Source organism: Cololabis saira, chromosome 2 (genome assembly GCF_033807715.1).
Source record: "Cololabis saira isolate AMF1-May2022 chromosome 2, fColSai1.1, whole genome shotgun sequence".
NCBI classification, from domain to species: Eukaryota; Metazoa; Chordata; class Actinopteri; order Beloniformes; family Belonidae; genus Cololabis; species Cololabis saira.
This window is the reverse complement of record NC_084588.1, coordinates 27,060,676-27,080,935: the sequence shown is the minus strand read 5'-3', so window position 1 is coordinate 27,080,935 and position 20,260 is coordinate 27,060,676. Positions and strand designations below refer to the sequence as shown.

At 41.5% G+C, this 20,260-nt stretch overlaps 1 protein-coding gene across 2 annotated transcripts in view; it reads right to left on the bottom strand.

Annotated features, from left to right (window-relative positions):
• Window positions 1-3,523: 3,523 nt before the first annotated feature.
• The window catches only part of ankrd11 (ankyrin repeat domain 11), a 126,361-nt gene continuing 109,624 nt past the window's right edge, over window positions 3,524-20,260 (bottom strand). The window contains exons 9-14 of one of the 2 annotated variants that reach the window (XM_061742036.1): window positions 15,739-20,197; window positions 12,934-15,643; window positions 8,667-8,765; window positions 8,131-8,274; window positions 7,944-8,036; window positions 3,524-7,836 (exon numbers count right to left, since the gene is read on the bottom strand). In XM_061742036.1, the coding sequence (XP_061598020.1) occupies window positions 7,651-7,836; window positions 7,944-8,036; window positions 8,131-8,274; window positions 8,667-8,765; window positions 12,934-15,643; window positions 15,739-20,197 (7,691 nt within the window). In that variant the 3' untranslated portion in view covers window positions 3,524-7,650. The remainder of the gene's footprint in view (window positions 7,837-7,943; window positions 8,037-8,130; window positions 8,275-8,666; window positions 8,766-12,933; window positions 15,644-15,738; window positions 20,198-20,260) is intronic. The other variant, XM_061742044.1, reaches the window with a different exon arrangement.

Sequence of the window (20,260 nt, the reverse complement as noted above, 5' to 3'; positions counted from 1 at the left end):
CGCGCCGCCGCTGCAGGTAGACGCGGGGGCGCGCAGACGAGCGGAGACGAGCCCAGTGGCGTCAATTCAGTGGAATCTAAGGTATGGCAAGGTTACGAGTCACAAAACTTAACTAGAGTATCAATCAACACGTCCAGCAAATGCTCATCACAGAAGTCTGATATGTAGTTTATCTGTGTGGTCAAGAAAAATTGAACTTTTTCAAATGCAGTCTCACTCACTGCAAAAACTCAAAATCTTACCAGGAATATTTGTCTTATTTCTAGTTAAAATGTCTCATTTTTAGTCAAAAAATCTCATTACACTTAAAACAAGAGTCATCACCAGAAAAATAACTTATTTGACAATTTTCACCTGTTTCAAGTAAATTTTCACTTGAAATAAGTAGAAAAATCTGCCAGTGGGACAAGATTTATCTTCTCATACAAGCAAAACAATCTTGTTCCACTGGCAGATTTTTCCACTTATTTTAAGTGAAAATCTACTTGAAACAGGTGAACAACCATTTGTTGTTGAGTCTTGTCTTTTTTTTAACTAAAAATTAGACATTTTAATTAGAAATAAGACAAATATTTAGATTTTGAGTTTTTGCAGTGTAAAATAACTAGTGAAATCGATCATGTTGTTCTGATTTGCATTTGTAGTTATTCTATATGTATTAAATAATAGAATAATCAATACAAATAGACACAGAGTAATTCCATAAATGTATTTAAAAAACAAACATTTACATTTTCCCTTGAAGCCAAGGTGTGGCGGCTGCCATACCTTGGCATACCCAATTGACGCCCCTGGACGAGCCCGGCCTTCACACTCCCTGGAAAATACATAACGGACACCTCATCGGCAGCATTCACACTTCCTGGCGGGGGGAATTTTTTTTGCCCCTTTTTTATGAGTGAAACGATTTTTTAACTATTTGACTCGAACTAGATAATAATAATAATAATAAACTTTATTTCTATAGCACCTTTCATACAAGAATTGCAGCTCAAAGTGCTTCACAGTTACATGTTAAGAACAATGAGAAATAAAAAATAATAGCAAATAAAAATTAAAGATAAAAATGATCATATAGAAACATTTAGGTGCAATGATATAATACATCCATAATATAATATATCGGGCTCTTTCAGTGTGGAACAAGTTGCCAATTACAATTATTGAAGCACCGACTAAGACAAGTTTTAAAAAACATTTTAAAAAACACATTAATTTGTATCTAAATGTTATCTAAATCTGAGGGAATTAGATGGGATAGAGTTTAATGTATTGTGATGGTTAGTTTCAGTGTACTTTAGTTTGTTTTAATCTGAAGCCGATACAGTTTGTTTTTCATGTTTTGTTTTTATGTCTTGCATTGTTTTTGTATGTTTGCTTTACTTGTTTTTATTGTTTTTGTGTTTTGTCAGACATGATATCTATTGTGTCTCATGTGATGTTTTGTTGATGTCTTATTGTGTTTACGTTTTGTTGATTTATTGTGTTATGTGATGTTTTTTTGTGTGTGGACCTCAGGAAGAGTAGCTGCTACTCTGGTGGCAGCTAATGGGGATCCAATTAAATAAACAAATACAGAATTTTGACAAAATTCAGTTCTAAATTTCTTTGTAGAACAATTACTAGGATAGGCTAAAAGCAATGTTGAATATGAAAAGGTAAAAATACTGCACTGAGTCGTGGGTCATACCACACACACTGTTGTGTGAGTCATATAGTAGCTCTAATTTACAGTACAACCATCACAGTGTGGGTGCACCAGGTGCAATGTGACAGTGTGTATTACTGGCAGCAAAGTGCTTCAAAGCAGTAAAAAAAACATAATTAAATATAGACATGGTAAGAACAAATGAAAAATAAAAGGTAAAAATAACAACAAATAAGAGTAAGAGATGAAAATGATCATATAGAAACATTTAGGTGCAATGATGTAGAATAAAAGCAATGTAGGAAATAAAAGGATAAAAGTATATAAGTAATGCAGACAGTAAAAATCAATGATATAAGATAAAAGCAAAGTGGCAACCAAGGCGCGGTCAGTCACCCGGATATCTCATGCTTAAATCCTTGAGTGAAGAGGTGGTTTTAAGTTGTCTTTTGAAGATATCTATCGACTCGGCTTCCCTGATGTTTTTGGGCAGTGTGTTCCATAGTTTTGGGGCATAGTTGACAAAGGCTGCATCACCGATCTTCTTCGAGATGCATATTTTTGAATGCCATGAACACATGGAAAACAAATTATTATCCAGCAATTCACTTTAATACAAAATAACACAATTAACTGAATAAAACAAGTATCTTTCTTAAACAAAAACCTGTCCTGCTTCACTTAAAATTGTTTAAATTAATATAAAACAATAGAAAGAAAGCAGAACATCCATTCTGTAATACTGCACATTTTTAGTGCAATAACAAAAGTGCAAACAGAAAGTCTGTAGAAAACTTGCAAACATTTGTGCCTCAAAGGCCATGACTGTAGGCTACAGTTGTAGTAAAACAGAAAAAAATAACTTATGAACTCAACAGCTCAATGCCATTTTCCATCGGCATTTTATGACTATAAAAGTGCGTCCTTTTTCAGCTCAATACGGGACGCGTAGCGTACTTAGTTTATAAATACGGGTTGGCAACCCTACTGGGGACCCACTACTGTTTGAGCTGTCACTTCTCTGTTTCCCATGAGTCACACCTGCGTGACCAGACACACGCCTCCACCTCTGCATCCATGTGAATCACAGGGAAGGCGACTCATGTTGTCACTTTATATACAATGCCGACAAATTAACCTTAATCAACAAAAGTGGGATTTCATATTTCACAAAACTAATTTTCTCACTTAAAAAAAAAAAATTCCAACTCACTTTAGTTTCATCCGAGTCTAAATAAATAAATAAAATCAAGACATGCTTAAAGTAACTAGTCAGTGTGCATCATATTAGAATAGTAGTATTTGGGAAATGGAAAGACGTGTTTCCATCTTGCCCGAGTACCTTTCTGTGATCACAGGAAAAACAAAACAAAAAAATGATAATTTTAAGTTTATGAGCGGTTTCTAATTTCAGGGAGCTATTATCAGGTTGAGTGACTAAACTCTTCCTGGAGGTAAGTTTATCACATGCCAAATCTGGCAGTCACATCAGAGGAGCTATTTCAGAACTTCACACCGAAAAATATTCTGCACAGTCGAGATTGCTCAGCAAACAGTCACTTCATTCTGCTAACATAACACTTACACTGAGCAAGCTCACTTGCCATTCTATTCTGCCTGTCTTATACAGGTGCGATTTTATAATTTGAATGTTTTTTTCTTTTTAAAATTTCAAAAGATATGCTTCATTCTGGCTGTATGAAGTGGGTTCATGAAAAAGACTTTACCCAATGACAGAGGAGGTGGAAAATGGAGGAAAGAACCAGAGAGGAGAGGGTAATATTTCAAAATTTTATTAACGAACATAATCTCTGAGGAACAACAGCAGTTCTCGCGCTCTCTGTACATGCAACGGTAGAAAATAACATTTTAGAATTTTTACTTTTCAGTTTTAGTCTTTCCCCCCATCCTAGACTCATTTTCTGTTTCTCTCATTTTCTTTTTTTTGTCTTTTTTCTTTCACTTTTTTTGCAGGAAATCAACAACAGCGAGAGGTGAAAGTACTGAAAGTTCTGTTACAGCACTGACAATAGCATCAACAACCCCCTCGTTTACCACCCTCCCACCCCTTTTAGCTGCTCCAACAATATGTACACAAATAAACTACATTGTACAAATAAAAAAAAAATGTTACATTGTTACATCATAATCACCTGCGGCGAGCGCACACAGCTCGCTGCAGTTTGAACCCCACATTCTACGCAATTTTTCAGACTAGTACAAAGAGGAGGGTGCAAAATGTCCTGGGAGGTTTTATTTACAGAGCTATGTACAGTATGTCTCTTTCACACATTACAAGGAGGAAAATTTACACAGCGGAGACCAACTTCAACTCAAAACATACCACAGGTGTCAGAAAAACAAAACAAAACAAAATAATAATAAATAGGTTAATTCTCACCATTTAAAGAGTAGTTCTCCATGCTATTTTTTTATTAGCCATTTTCCATTCTAAAGAAAAAAAAAGAAACAGATACAGTCTGGGTTTTGATTAAAAAAACAAAAGAAAACTAGAAAAAAAGGCTTGAAATCGTGATTCTATACAATGAAAAAATAAAAGACCAACTAGCAAGTATGTTTACTTATGACTAGTAAGAAAAAAAACAAACTACAACAAACATGAGTGAATGCGAGGAGAGTAGAGGTAATATGTTGCTGACTGAGGTGGTGTCAGGCTAGCATCTGTATCACCACGGCCAAGTGCTCTACTGTGCATCTGAGGACTGTCTCCAATTTGTCTCTTGCTAGTTAAATGTTCACATTGGAGAATCAACGTGCATGGACACGTTTAAGTCTATTGCTCTGTGCAGCGGCGTGCAGCAGTCTGGGGAGGGGAGGGGATTTGCCCGTCAGACATGTCACTATTTCAAGCCTTTGTGGTTCAAAGAAATGACTGATCACTTAAGTACAAACAAAAGGCAGGGCTGAATCTGTTTTAAAAAACGGGGCGACACGTGAAACGGAAACGCTCTTTGTGATTTTGTAAACAATAGTGAGAGGGTGTCGGTCAGGTTAATAATTAGCGGTATACATTCTGCTTGATAAGCAATGTGATTGACATACTGGGATTTATTAAAGGGGGGAAAAAAAGTCCAAGATAAACACAACATTCAAAACCACATCAAAAAAACAGACGGACACACTTACAAAGACTCTGAACAAAGACACCTTCCAAAACACTGTAGGAAACAGACACTAAAGTTAAACCAAGACAGACAAACAAGGCTTTTAAAACCAAATTTGCGGCTATTTGTATTGTAAATATGTTCGTATACGTAACCAGGATATGTGTATCTCTCAAAGATGGTCAAAACTATACATCTAGTCATGTACACAACGTGACCAGACATACCATACACAGCTATGCTGAATGTGAGAACGTGTTAATAACTTAAGATTCAGATAATATTGCCATCAGGATACATGAGCAGCTCTCACACAGACATGCAGCCCGTGTGCTGCATCAGGAAAGCTTTTCAAAACCACTAAAAATAGAGATCCAAGACGAGTCAACACAAATCAACATTTCAAAGGGATTTTTGAACAATTTATATATGAAAGAAAAAAAAAACAATCAGTCGGATCAGCATTATGCCATTTCTTTCCCCTTCCACTGTTTGTATTAATGTCTTTTCATTTAGTTTTTTTGGTTCATTCTAAGAAGATTTAAGCCTTACAACTGTCTGCTTGGGCCTGAAACAAGAACTTTTATTTTAATGGCAAATGCCACCACACATTTAACAGGAGGAAGTAAGCTAACATTTAAAATCCCTGACAACACTAGACAAGCCCCTTGTAGATTAAACACAGATAATAATAAAAATAAAAATTTAAGAGTATGACATGAACATGTTTGTTAAATCTAACTGAGTAAGGAACTGACCCAGGTGTCATACTGAAGTCCTATGAGGGAACCTAACCTGCCTATGTGTTAAAATTCAAATATATTTAAAAACACCTATTCAAGTGAAGGGCCTCTGGCCTGATGCCGAGTCTCATAAGGTTCTTGAGTTTTTCTGACACGCTGGCGCCACCCAGTGAGTTTATCTGGAGCAGCAGGGAGGAAACGGCTGCTCCTTTACAATATTGGACGAGGGGCAGAAAGACTAAGCGATATGTTAGGAGTCCTTTCAACGGCTTTTACAACTCTTCACTTCTGCTCAACAGCAAGGTGGGATTAGCTGGGAAAACAAGATGAAAAGTGAAGAGCTGAAAGACCTGTGTCTTTTCCAATTTGTGTAAATTACAAACAGATAATATAATAAAAGAAAAAAATAATAGTAATCTGAAAACATTAGACACTTAACAATGGTTTTGCTTGTGAATGACATCTGACTTTCATCCCATCCATATAGATCTGTGTGACTTTGCCCAACAATGAGTACATTTTTTTCCCCACGGCAAAAGGCATTTTCTTGGTTCAAAAATTTTCAGATATAATTGAGTAGTAAAGCAATGAATACTAATATTCTGTTTATTCTTTAAATAAATCCTCAACAACTCTTCTGCTACATCTGAGGGGCTGTATGGTTCTGGCCTGTGGGAGGCCGGGTCATCCATACGTGGTCTCTGTCAGCTATTGGTGTCGTGGTGGCTCATGTCCAGGCCAGCTGACTCAATCTGGACTTGGGATCTTACAACTGTGCACTTGGGTCTTTCAAATACTGACAGAATCGTGTACACAATTTGGCCCGTTGGATATGAAGGGGGGGAGTGCTGCCCAAAAGTGAACTCTACATAAAAAGATAATTTTTTATTTCTTTTCTGTTTTTCTTTACATTTAACTGAGTGATATTACAGTACATAGGTTATTTACAACTGTGCAGTAATGTGTGGCAAAATAAATTATCTAGAAGGCAGCAAGAATACATTGGTTAACGAATATAAAAACTGTACATCATTTACGGAATACAACTTTTTTTTCTGTTTTCTTTTGCTTTTTTCCCCATTAAACTAATATTGGCTCTGTAGTGTTTCAAGTCACTTCCTCAGAAACAATTAAATGCCCAAGTAAAGAAAGAGACAAAAACAATATTTCTGTCCTCCTGCAAAACCACAATATCTCAGTCTCTGAATATCAACATTCGTTGGGTTGGTTTGTTTGTTTGTTCTGGTTGTCCTGTGGTGTTTTTGCAGTCTATGGCGGTCTGATGTGTTTGTGTCAGAGCAAGCAGAATCGCTGAGAAACAGTCCGGTCTGTCCTCAGGGACTCGTGCCCGTCCTCTTCTGTGCAGCCCGGCTGAGAGGCAGCAGTTAATCCCTCTCAGTCGCTGGGCGCCGACATGCACACACATCTCAACCTCTCTGCTGTGTTCCAACCTGCTGCAGGCTTTGTTTCACTACTGCTTAAGTTATTAACAGAGATGGCATCCTCTAGGTAAATGGTCTTGTAGCCCAAAAGCCATCAGTGGCTGGTTGTAGATTCATTAAGCCATTGAAGATCCACATGATGCGACATCGGCATCTTTCGCTTCCTCCGTGTCAGAGCTGGACTCCGTCTAGGTCTCCCGGCCCAACAACAGGGGGAGACTCCTGCTCCGGCCTTCCTCTGGACAGGCACCAGGCTGCTGGGAGAGCTCTTCTGTGACAGATCCTCCCAGCGCCAGTAGGTATTGATGCAGGGGCAAAAAAAATGAACGTAGAAAATAAATCTCTGTCCCCTGCCTCACCATGCCTGAACACTGAGGGGTTGTGTCCCGACGTCTGAGCCTCAACGCAAAACCTGTTTCTGCTTCTCAAACTCTGATCAAACAAAAGAGCAAAATCTTTTGAGGATGAAAGTGCAAGTTGTGTATTTTCTTTTCCTCCAGTATATGGTTCCTTCTTCACGTAAGGGAATCAAGTTTTTTCCATCTTTACTCCTTCTGTAGAGAATATATTTTTTCCTGTAGAAAGTTCTCTTTTAAACTTGCTAGCCCTTTCCATTCGTTTTGTTCAACGAAGTTTCTTTGAGAAGAAGTGACTCAGGCGGAGTTTTATCTCAATCCGTGAGCACTTGTGTGTCATGCGGGCAGTAGGACAAAGTCGTCGTTGACATCGACCATTGGCACGTAGAAGGACGGCACTTCGTTGACGCAGAGGGACTTGTGCCCTGCTGGGTCCAGTTCCTGCACCTTCAACTGCCACTCCATCCTCTGCACCGCGTTGAGGGCCGCTGCCTCGTGCTGCTGTCGCATCAACAGACATGTCTGAGGGAGGGAGAGCAGAGCAATAAGTCCTCGTCCTTTAACACACAAATTTGACCTCAACGCCTTACATATAAAGTATTTACTACGTCACAACAGAGCTGGATTACCTTCATACGGTCGTATTTATCGTCCACGTCCTGTATCCAGGAAATGAATTGCCGCGCGTTGAAGCGGTCTCTCACAGATTTGTTTTCGTCACCCTGAAAGACAGAACAAAGAACAAGTTAAAATTTAAACTAGGTAACCTTTCAAAGGCAACTGATTCCAATCTTAATGCATTTCTACATTTCCTACCTGGCTCTCGGATGGCATGTTGTAGACTTCAGAGTCCAGCAGCATGGTGCAGGCACTGAACGGCACAGCCTGATTGGCTATTGTTCTGGCCGCTCTGCAATGGACCCTTAAAACCTCCTGCTCGCACGAAACAATTAGTTTCTCCTGTGAATAGTAAACACAACACCGGAAGAAAATGAATCGTCATCTCTGAAACTCAACATTAGGATGACTGACTGCTTTCTGAGAACAGTGCAGAGGGTTTTTGATAAACAAAGCTAATGTACATGTCTAACAGAAATGGATTATAGACAAGGATGAAACAGATTTGGGTCCGCAATTCACTCTGGCTCAACCTCGAATGGTGAACTATACAGATTTCATTTGCATTTTGATTAAAGAGAGGGCTTTGATGTTTTATCAAAGAGGAGTCCATGACATCCACTGAATGTTTGTGGCTGTATGCGAGGAAATTAAAGAATTTAGAGCAGAGAATAACCTTGGAGAGTAAATGAGGCATTTAAAACATGCAAATGTCCAGAGAGTACATTACTTACCCGCTCTATGCTATGTTGCAACCTGAGCTTCCCTCTTACTGTTTCTTGTTGTCTGAAGAGCTCCTTCAGAGGTTCTGACAGTGATGGTGGTGGGGCAATCTGATGAACCAAACAGAAGAGAAAATGTAGTTAAAAAGACAGAATTAAAATAGGTAAATACAACCTTTGATAAAACAGCATGTGTCTCATGACACTTTGTCATTATTGTAAAAACGGCAGAGTGGGAAAACTCTCCAGAGGAAGTGGGAGGGCAAGTAGCAGCCAGGTGCCGCTTGACTAATTGATCAACACATGTGACTGCCTCTATAAAAAAGGTCAGGTTACGACATAAGGTTATGACTGGGGCATTTAAGTACGCTTTAACACAATGTCACAAAAGAAAGACGTTCACATTAACATTTTTGAAGCCCATTAACTTAGAAAATGTTAAAAGGTCATTTCCAAACAACCATTAAGTTCCATGTTCACCAAATGTGTCAAATGTGAGGTCATCTGTGTCACGGCTAAAACTTGGCAGAAACCGGTCCAGAAAAGGACAATGTACCCAAGCACAGCAGCATATCTACAACAGAGTAGAATCAATGTGTCGGAATGACCATGTCAACGTTAAGATCTCAACACAACTGAAATGCTGACCTTAAAGGGGACTTGAAATCTTTTAAACAGATATTTGCACACCTCAACAAAAAGAAGCAATGCTGTTTTGACTTGGCCACAATACTAAGATAGGTAACATCATATAAAATAAGATTACTTACAAAGTTATGTCTGCTAAAGGTGGGTCTACAAAATACTTAATCATGGGGATTAGCGTGTTTCACACACTTCATTTTGAATTAGTTTTTTGTGAAATAGAAAGCCAAAAGGAGAGTGTAAAGTTGTTGAGCTAAGTATGTATGTTTTTTAAGACCTGATAAGGAAAAGATTGCCACCCCAGAAGCCAGGATCAGGCATTTGCTTCTATTCACTTTAAATCCACTGTTAAAAGGGATAATATAAGGGATATCATCATCATCTTTTTTTTTTTAATTTCCATATCATTCTTTTTTTTTATTTTTTTTTATTTTATTATGCTGTCTTTACTGTAAAGTTCATGTATCACTATTACTACTACTAATACTAGGGGTGGGAAAAAAAATCGATATTTCAATATATTGTTGTGCTCTCTGTTTCAATAAATAATCGATATACTGTCGGCTAATATCGATATTTTATTACAACACACTTAATGGTTTACGCGGTTGTCACCGCACTATTGTTCAAGCTCTGCCCCGCCCGCCCCCGCTGCCCTCGTGAGCAAAACAAACATGCCGCCTGAGAAACCAGCTCAGAAAATACAGAACCACAGTTTACTCCGTACAGACAGCGGGCTGAGCAGCACTGTTAATGCTGGAAAACTTGCTGTTTGAGCCGGTGTTTAAACTTCCATGTGCGTTAATGTCCGCTCGCACAGACAACCAGCTGCGTTAAGAAACGGACCCCGCTCCGCTCGCGCTCCATGAGAGGAGAGCGGCTCGTACTGTAATAGGCTACAAAATTATTCCACAGACGCCGTTAAAGTAAATGATCGTCAGTCTTTTTGTGTTATGACGTTTATGCTTTTCACTCTGTAAGTGATCCTCGCTCGTATCCTTCCGTGTCCAGTCAACCGTGTGCTGGGAAAACTTGCAGATCATTGAATCACCAGTCACGTTACACACGGACACGGACACTTTCATACACACTCAGACACACGCCCACCCGTGCAAAACCAGTGTTCAGTGCTTTGGATATTTCAGCTTAAATTTCAAAATGTTATATTAGTTCAATGAAGTTCATATTATTTATATTTATTATAGCTTGTTTGGTTTCTTCTGTTATCGGATACAGTTTGTCATGACATGAGTGAAAAATGCCTGATGCTTCATGGCAATATGTGTGTGTGGTGACAGAATAAATTAGACAGGCTAAAAGGATATTGGAAAAGAAGGGATATTGTTAAGCCTATTTGAGTTATTTATTTCTTAGTTATTTCACAATAATTATATTTGTGAAATTATTATTTAATGTATTTAATTGTTACAAAGCAGTGCACTGTCCTGGTTTATATAAAACATGTTATTAATGTTCATGCACTTTAATTTGTTCAGCTGTACAGTGTTTACATTTACAAGCCTAGGAGACAGTGAGGAAATATACAAATGCACTTTCTTGTATGAAGTTTTGGCATTGAATAAATGCATAACTACAGACGTTTTCCTTTTTATAGGTATTTTTTCTTTTTTAGTCCCATATATCGTGATATATCGCTCTTACCGATATATCGATATATCGATATATCGAATATCGAAAATATCGTGATATTATCGATATCCTGGGCCACATATCGCCAAAGTATCGAATTGGGACTTACCCGTATCGTCCCACCCCTAACTAATACCACCACTATTATTATTATGGGCATGCCAAGTAGTGGCATGACCATATTGCAATCGTCCAGAATGGCCCAAAAGGCAATGTTGCTAGCGTTTCGCTAACATGCTAAAGTCGCAAAGGTCCCACTGCGCACCAGCGGGTGTAAAGCATGACCCCGCTCTGTTGTGGAAAAAAAAAATCCCCAAAAAATGAAACACGGCCGAGAAAACCTGAAAAATGAAGGCGTTAAATTAGTATCTAGAAAGGTTTCCCTTTTCTTCTTATTATTATTATTATTATTATTATTATTCTTATTCCGCACTTTTTTTCGTCCGTTAATGCGGCCCGAACCGCAACGTGCACTCATGCATGCCATACATCGTTGGATGCGTCTCCATCTTGCCTCGATGGGCATTACTTTTCTCCGTAATAGGGGTTACCGTGGCAACGCTAGTTGCCAAAAAGCAAAAAAAAAGGCGAAAATTCCCGCGCTTATTGCTCGGCCGAACTTTATCGTAGAGACATCGTTCAAACTTTCAAACACTCGGCCCGATAGTCACTAAAGGACCATAAAACTTCATCATGCTAGTTATTACGGTTTTTGCGATATTTAACTTTCAATTTAAAAAAAAAATCAATTTTATTTTGGACGCTTGTTGCTAGGCAACGGTTTATCGTACAGACATCATTACAACATTGACAAACCCGGGACGCTTTGTACTGCAACATATTTTAGTCTCGTCATGCTTGCCATTATGGTTTTTGAGATATTCCACATTGTTCATTTTGATGCTAACGGAACTTCGGATGCTTGTTGCGCGGCAACGCGGTATCGCAGAGACTTTGTTCCAACGTTAAAAGACTCAGGTTGATGTGGACTAAAACATACTGAGGTCTCATTACGCTCTCGTTTACAGCTTTTGAGATATTAAAGCCAAATTGTCCCATTCTATCCTATGGGGCTTGTTACCATGGCAACAAAAACCAATGCATTTGTATAGGGGACCATGTGAATAAACAATCTGTTAATGCTGCCCTGACTGCAATGTGCACCCAAGCATGGCATACATCGTTGGATGCGTCTCCATCGTGCCTCAATGGTCATGACTTTTTTAAGTCAAAAGTGTTACCGTGGCAACGCTAGATGCCAAAAAGCAAAAAAAAAGGCGAAATTTCAGACGCTTATTGCTCGGCCGGACTTTATCGTAGAGACATCGTTCAAACTTTATAACACTCGGCCCGATTGGCACTAACGGACCGTACGAGCTCATTATGCCAATTTTTAAAGTTTTTGCGATATTGACCTTTCATTTTCTTTTTTTATTTCCGTTTGACTTTGGGCGCTTGTTGCTAGGCAACAGATTATCGTAGAGACATAATACAAATGTCCCCAGACTCGGCACGGTGTGACCTTTAACATATTAAAATTTCATGAAGCTGTGATTTAAGGAAAGTTTAATGTAAAATCCATGCCAAATGGCCCCATTCATTCGGATGGGTTTTTTTTACCACGGTGAAAAAAAAACCTATCCGTTAACGTAGCCTGAACCGGAACGTGCACCCATGCACGGCATACATCGTTAAATGCGTCTCCATGTTGCCTCGATGGGCATTACTTTTCTCAGTCAAAAGCGTCACCGTGGGGGGCGCTAGACGCCAAAAAGCGCACCCCATTATTAACTATTGGGAGCACAGGAATGAATGCAATACAACCGTAAACACCTCAAACTGACATAGAACCACCCCGAACACAACCACTACAGCCCCAAACCAAAGCAGCGAGAGGGGTCGAATGGGCGGTAGGGCATGCCCATATCAAAATTTCCAGAAATTTTCTAGTTATTATTATTGTTATTACAACACTATGACTTACCACAGGAATGTGAAGCTTGCTGAGGGGTTTGCCATCCAGCAGGTAAGAGCCAGTGTATGTCACATACTCTGCGTAACACTGTGGGGCCTGAGGGGTTATGTAGCACAGAATCTTCCTCTTCTCTTCAATCTTCTTCCTGATCTGTAGGTATTCAAAATAAGGGTTGAAGCGGTCACTATGGTAGGGCTCGATGTCATCCAACTTGATGGCATTGACTACGACAGCTAAGGTCTGCTGAATCATTTCCCTGGTCTGCTGCATGGCTGTGTTAACCAGTTGGACCTGGACTTGCTGCCCAGTAGGACGTGGAAATTTCCTCTTCCGTGGGTGCTGGGTCTGGGATTCCTCTTCATCCACAGGGAGCGGCCGACCTTTTGTGGTTTTACTTAGCACCACTGATGCAGAAGTTGTCACTGTAGACACCGCTGTGCTTGAAATTGATGTAGCAGAGGGAACGCTCAGTCCAGAGTCTTTGTCCTTTTTCAGAGCTGACAAGGAAGAGACTGAGGTGGGTGTCGGCGTTCTCACTGGGATGGGGTTTAAGCTCACCACGGGGATGCTCGTCACAGTGGTGGCAGCGGCAGACACGTTTGCTATGCTGGAGGTAGGAAGGACAACAGCAGCAGAGGGATTGTTCTTGGCGCGATTGCGAGTCACCCTTTGGGGGATTTCCTCCACCTTCTTAGGGATATCTACAACTGGCGTTGGGGTAACCGGTGTTAGTCTGGACGTAGGCTCCTGAGACTCTGGTTCTTCCAACGTACTCAAGAGGGGGACTGGGCCTGAGAGCTGGAGAGGAGTGCAAGGAGCAGATTCTGCCACTGTCTGGGACATCTCTCCCTGTGTCACATCTGGATTTACCATGGACACCGAATCCAGGGGTGACGGCAATGACTCAGAAAGGGAATGGACATGTATGTGATGCTGCTGACTAGTATCTGATTTTACAGATGAATACAGCATATTGGGTTCTGACTCATCAGGTCCTCCGTGCGGTAACTGTCGGTCCATGCTGCCCTGTTGTTGATTAAGAGAAAGTGAATTGCTGGTGGGAACACTTTGAGGCTCAAGATCCAACTCTTGCTGGAAGTTGGTATGTGGTGATGGTACAACCAAGTCTTGACTGGCAGATTCCTGTAAACTGAGGTCTGCAGCGGGGCTTGGTGTTTTAGTCTGACTAGGCAGGTCAACTTCCATTATATCTGGGTCCTCTCTCTCCATAATGGTGTGTCTTATATGAGGTGACACGGTCTTGTCATGGTCAACTAGTTCAGGCTCTTGAGGCTCGGTTTCTTCAGACTTGTCTGGTAACGGTAGGTCGGGCAAAGAGAACGGCCCGAGGTCATCGAGTTCATCTGCATCAGCTGAAAATGGATCTGCCCAGGGCACCACTGGCTCTGGCCCCACAGCTGGAGCAACATGCTCATCGTCAGGTGTGCCACTGAAATCATGAGTGCTGGGTCTGCTTTCTGATTCTACACAAGTGGACTCGGCTTCCATCTGGTGCTCATCCTCTACGATTGGCTTATTGCATTCTTGGAAAAATGACTCCAGCCTATTGGAGGACGATGAGGTGTTTAAATAGTTGGGTTCCCCATCCATGGCTGTGTCTGACCTCTCTGGAGAAGGCATGTCCGCCACATCCTCCTTCTGCTCATCAAAGTCCTCCGTGTCTTCTTTGTGCCACCTATTCCAGGTAGCATAAGGAGGAGTGACAGAGGGGTGTCCAGACAAGGCATGCATTTCGCTGTCAGAATGTGAGTAGGGGCTGGTTATTTTAGACACAGCAGCCTCTATCTCTCCATGGGGAGATTTGATGTCCATATCAGGGTTCCAGCCCATGTTGTGATCAAAACAGTTCGTGCCATGGTTAGGAACAGCGTGTGCAGGGGACAGATGATGGATCTCTGGCTCTTGTCGGTCCGGAGACTCTGCGGGCCAGCTTTTCCTCAAATGTTCCTCAACTCGCGGGGAGAAGGAACATGACTCTCTTGTTTGCTCCACTTCTTCCGCTACACCACAGTCTCCATCAGTTCTCTCATTAAGGTCACCTACTTCCTCCTCTTCTTCTTCTTCCTCTTCCTCCTCCTCTTCATCCTCCTCCTCTTCTTCCTCCTCTTCTTCCTCCCCCATCTCCTCCTCTTCCTGCTCCGGTTCTTCTGTGGCAGAAGGGAGGTCTGAGAGAACCAGATTGGGTTCAGTGTGGTGAGGCTCAGAGATGTCATCAATTTCCAGAGGTGGCAAAGCAGCGGGAGCTGGGGTTGGTGGGGCAGCGATGTCGAAGCATGCTTCATGGGGATCCGGCCGATGAACTGGCGTGGAGGGTTTGGGTAAGAAATTGTACACGCTCTCAGGAAGATGTTCATTGCTTTCCGCAACAGAAAGAGTTGCTGCAGCCACATCTGCTGTTGGATGGGCCGGCTCCTCGCGAGGAGACAACATCCGTATCGGGGAGAAATACGGGGATAAGCACTCCAACCGATCCGCAGCTGCTGATTTGTCCTCCAGAGGTTGAGAGGCAGATTCTGGGTCAAATTCCGCTGCTTGGTCACTCTGCTGTTGAAGAAATTTGTCGGCCTCGGCTTTGAACTCGACCTCCAGAGGCCTGCGGACATCAGATGATGCAGACCGGCTGACAAGTGGCAGCTGGAGGTTCTTTGCAGGCGTGGGACAAGTGCCCTCTTGAAAACTCTGCGAGTTTGAATACCTGCTGGGAAGACAGACAGACAGACAAACGTTAGGAAAATATGTCACACAGAGCAGAGTGCAAGGCCCTCAGTATTTTGGCTAGTTTAAATACCTTACCTGTCAAAAAAGGATGGAGAGTAGGCATTCATTGATGTCGTCAAGGTTGATGAATTCTGGCACTCCAGCCCTTCTATCAAAATGTCAGGGTAATCCTCTGGACTGCAAGAGGGGGTGCGTGGAGTCTGCATTACTTCTTCAAAGCTGGGACAAGAGATGACAGATGTTGGCGTGGGGACACCCGTTGGCCTGTTCTGATCGGGCCGGGGAGAAGCAGGGAGGTTCTCCTTCATTTGGTGGCCGGCCAGCCAGTCTTTTGAGTTCGGATTGTCGGTTGGCTGGAACTTTCTTCCCGGAGAAGTCATTTGAGCTGGGAGAACGACTTCCTTCAGCTTCTTCTCTTTCAGACCAGACTCCAAGCTGTTGGACTTCTTTGAAGACAACTCACTGCGGTTTTTCCGCATTTCCTCTGTGGACTTGGCTTTGTCTTTGAGTTTGGGATCCTTTGATTTGGGCCTTAACCTCTCCATCTGTTTCATTTTTTCTTTATGTTTTTTGAGGTATATCCCAATTTCCTGGTCTTTCTGACTCAACATTTGACCGAAACTGGTCATTTGATGATCATCATCCACCAACAGTTTTTCACGTGGACGATTATCTTTCCGAACTGTGTCTTTGGACTGAGGGAGCTTCTCATTTTCGTCCTTAGCCTTAGATTTACTATGATCCACTCGGTTGTCTTTGTCCAATGCGTCTCGATTTCGGTCTTTCTTCAAATCAAATTTAGGACTTTGTTCTTTCGACCTGTCTTTCAGGACAGTGATCTGGGGGCTATCTTTCAACCCTGACTTCACATCCTCTTTGGAGTGCTTAAATGATCCAAAGCCATCAATATATTTACTCTTCTCCTCCTTCATCTTTTCCTTATGTTTCTCTTTCTTCTTTTTGTCCTTCATCCTGTCACTAATGATACCACTGGCTTTTTCTTTGTCTTTTTTGGACATTTCTTTCTCAAATTCCAATGTTTTTTCAAAGTCGTCTTCTCCGTCTCCTTTTCCTCCAAACGGGAATGTGTAAGGGTCGGCCTCTAGAGGCATGGGCTCCTTCTCAAAAGGCAGGCTCTCTCTGCGGCTGAAGGATTCTCTTATGTCCCCCGTTTTGTCACGTTTGTCTCCTTTGTCCTTCTTGACTTTTTCCTTCTCTTTGTCATGGCTCTTTTTAGATGAAGAGGAAGAGGAATGTCGATGCCTCTCTTTCTCTCTGAACTTATCCTGCGGCGTAGAGATGGACAGCGACTCTCTTCTGTCCTCAGGGATATCGGTCAGGCTGATGGCGTCGTAGTAACTGGTGGGCACGGGCTCATGACCTCGATCAGTGAAACTATCTGAGGAGATTTCACTGTTCTTGTCATTAGAGTCATCCTTGTAGTCGTTCATAGCTTCCTCCTCTAGTTTTTCTAAAAGGGACTTCTCATTCTCACCACTGGCTTTTGAGGGCTTTCTTTCCTTGGAATGGTCCTGCTTGTCTTTATATTTGCTTTTTGTCTTTTCCTCACTTGTGTCCCTTTTGTCCAACAGCTTCTGCTTATTTTTCTTTTCTTGGTTGGAGTCCACTGACATCCTATCTTTTCTTTCCTTGTATTTTGCATCCACCAAATCCTTCTTGTCTTTGTTGTGTTTCTCTAGGGAGCCTTTCCTCTCTTTACCCGTGTCAAATGTGCCCTTATCTTTCTTCTTGTCTTTGTGTTCTTTGTCTTTTGCCTTTTCAGTGTTGTGTTTGGCCTCTGCGGGAGTTTTTCTCAGGGGGAAGTGATCCAGCTCATCCTGATCAGGTGTCGAGTCTTTTCTGATGGAGTCCAACCCAAGTACGACGCCGCTGTTGTAGCTCTCCTCATCGTCGTCACTCTCATCGGTGAATATGTCAGCTATCTTGTACCACGTTTTCTCGCGGATCTTCTCCGTTTTCCGTTCCTCTTTCTTTACTTCCAAGAAGTCCTTCTCCCTATCGACATGTTTATCTTGAGAGGCCTTTTCTTTCTTGTCCTTCGTCTGATCTGAGGACATCTTTCGATCTTTGTCTTTGCCGTGCGAGTCTTTATGTTTGTCTTTGGCTCCCTCCTTTTTGTCTTTGGTGCCCCGGTCTGTGTCTTTTTCCTTGACAGTTTTTTCTGAGGAACTTCGTTCACTCTTGTCCTTCTCTTGATCAGCTCCTCTGTCTTTTGTTTTCTCTTTGTGCTTGTCAGTTTTTGTCTTTTCTCGCTTCTCCGTTCCCTCACCTTTCTTCTCCTTCTCCTTTCCAGAGTGGTTTCTTTCTCTGATATCACACGATTTACCAACAGCTTCACTGTCTTTAAACAAAGTATCGTTGCTATAGTCATCTATTATAGATTCCTGCTTGATTTTTAGGTCTTTTCTGTCTTTCATGAATTCATACAAGTCTTTACGGTCTCGACTGTTCTCCAGAGAATCCTTTTCCTTTTTGTCTTTCGCTGTTTCTGTAGACTCCTTGCGCTTCTTTTCTTTCTCAGCCGAGTGGGTGGAATTTAACTTCTGTTTCTCCGACCAGTCTTTTTTCTTCTCGTTTGTCTTTTCCGACACGTCTTTGTCTTTCTTTTTGGAAGTGGCTTCTTTTTCTGATCTTTTTTCACTATGATCTGATTTCTTGTCCTTGACTTTGTTTTCTTTCCTCCTTGTCTCTTCCTTAACAGTCTCAACAATTAGCTTAACGGTATTGTTGGATTTATATTCCTTGACTTCTTTGACCTCTTTGACAGGAGCATCCCAACTGTCATCTCCGTAGAGGGAAGAATCGGAAGACATCTCAGAGCCCCATCGGTCATGATGGTCGTCTGACGCACTGAGCTTTGTGTCCTCCAGGTTGAGGAAGCGGTTGTTAACGTCATAGCCTTCATGTTCGGTCTCTTCTTTTTGTGTTTTGTCTTTTTTACATTTCTCCTTCTCCTCTTTGATGTTTTTCTCCTTGTCCACCTTTAGATGTTTCTCCTCTTTCTGTTCACTTTTTCTTTCTGCCTTTGAGGAGGACTTTTCCTTGGACTTTTTCTTCTTCTCCTCTTTGTGAGCCTTTTGTTTGTCGTCCTTGGGTTTTTCCTTCTCTTTAAAATTTCTATCTTTGTCAAATTTTAAAGGCTTCTCCCTGTCCTCTTTACTCGTCTTGTCCTTGGTGGAGTCCTTTGCTTTCTTGTTTTTCTCTTCTTTTGATGTTCTATGTAGGTCTTTTCCAGATGACCAGTCTTTATCCTCAGACTTGTTTTTTGTAAGCCGATCCTCCTTTTTTGAATGGTCTTTGTCATGTTTGGATATTTTCACCTTGCTCTCAGATGCCGATTCTGAATCGACAATTAGAGACTTCAGTCTTGAGTCATCAAAGTCGAAAGAGTAGCTCTTCACAAATTTCTCATTCATGTCTTGATTAAGCACTAAGCTAGGCGCTTTGTCTTTTTCCTTAGTTTTATGTTTATGTTTTACTTTATGCTTTTTGACCACTTTACCATCTACATCGGTTTTGGAGGCGGTGCACTCTGCAGTGGAGTTTTTATAGAGCTCCGAGTTTTTCTTGTCTACAATATTACTGTGCACGCTGTTGTTCTTCTTTTTGTTCTCCTGTGTCTTCTTCTTAATTTGTTTTATTGACTCGACACTGGAATCAGCAGAGGAGTAGTCAGACTCGCTTGACAATCTCGTCCTGACTGAATCTGAAAGAGAACTGACATCTGACCAAGTAGGGGAGGACACCGTCTTCCAACCATCTGTCCTCCACTGCTTTGGATGCTGTTCTGCTAATGATGGTGCTTGTTTTTGAGAGTTCAAGTTTCCATGAGTAGAAGAGGACGCATTAAAGCCGGGGGATTCCTTAAGGCTCATTGTAGAAGAGTCCTTTATACTATTTGAGCCCTTTTCATCCTCACTCTCCATGTCGCCACAATCAGAGTCAGATGTACAAAATTTGTCATTGACTTTACCAAATCTGACTTCTTTACTGACGTTATTTTTACTCTCCTTCTTTCTCTTCTTCTTTACTTTACTCTTGTCTTTTTGTTGTTTAGAGCTCGTGTTAACAGAGTCTCTTGTCTTGGTATTTGTTTGCTGGGCTTGTTGCCGTGGCGTGGGCGCTGGTGTAAAACACAACGTCCTATCATCCTCGTCTGAACTGTTGCTGTCAGAGATGATCCGCCTGACTGTTTTCTTTGGTGTGAGCGAGTTGCTTTTGGAATAGGTTTTCACCTCCATCTTGGGTATAGCGATGAAGCTGTTGGTCTTAGGAACTGTGTCCTTTCTGAAATCTTTCTTCAAGAGATGTTTATCGTCTACGGGAGGGACACGCTCCTCCTCATCATCCTCGTCAAATTCGTATTCATCTTTGACAGGTGTGACGGCAGATTTAGGAGTGTCTGAGACTTTCCCTTTTAACTTCAGGCCCTTCTCAAATTCAGAGTCTGTGTTATTGCCATCTACAGAGCTGGAGGGGGCAAATGAGGGGGCATCTTCCTCCTCTGAAGATTCTGTGGAACACAAACAGGAGCACAATCAATACGCAATTTAACAGCCCAATATCTCACACAACA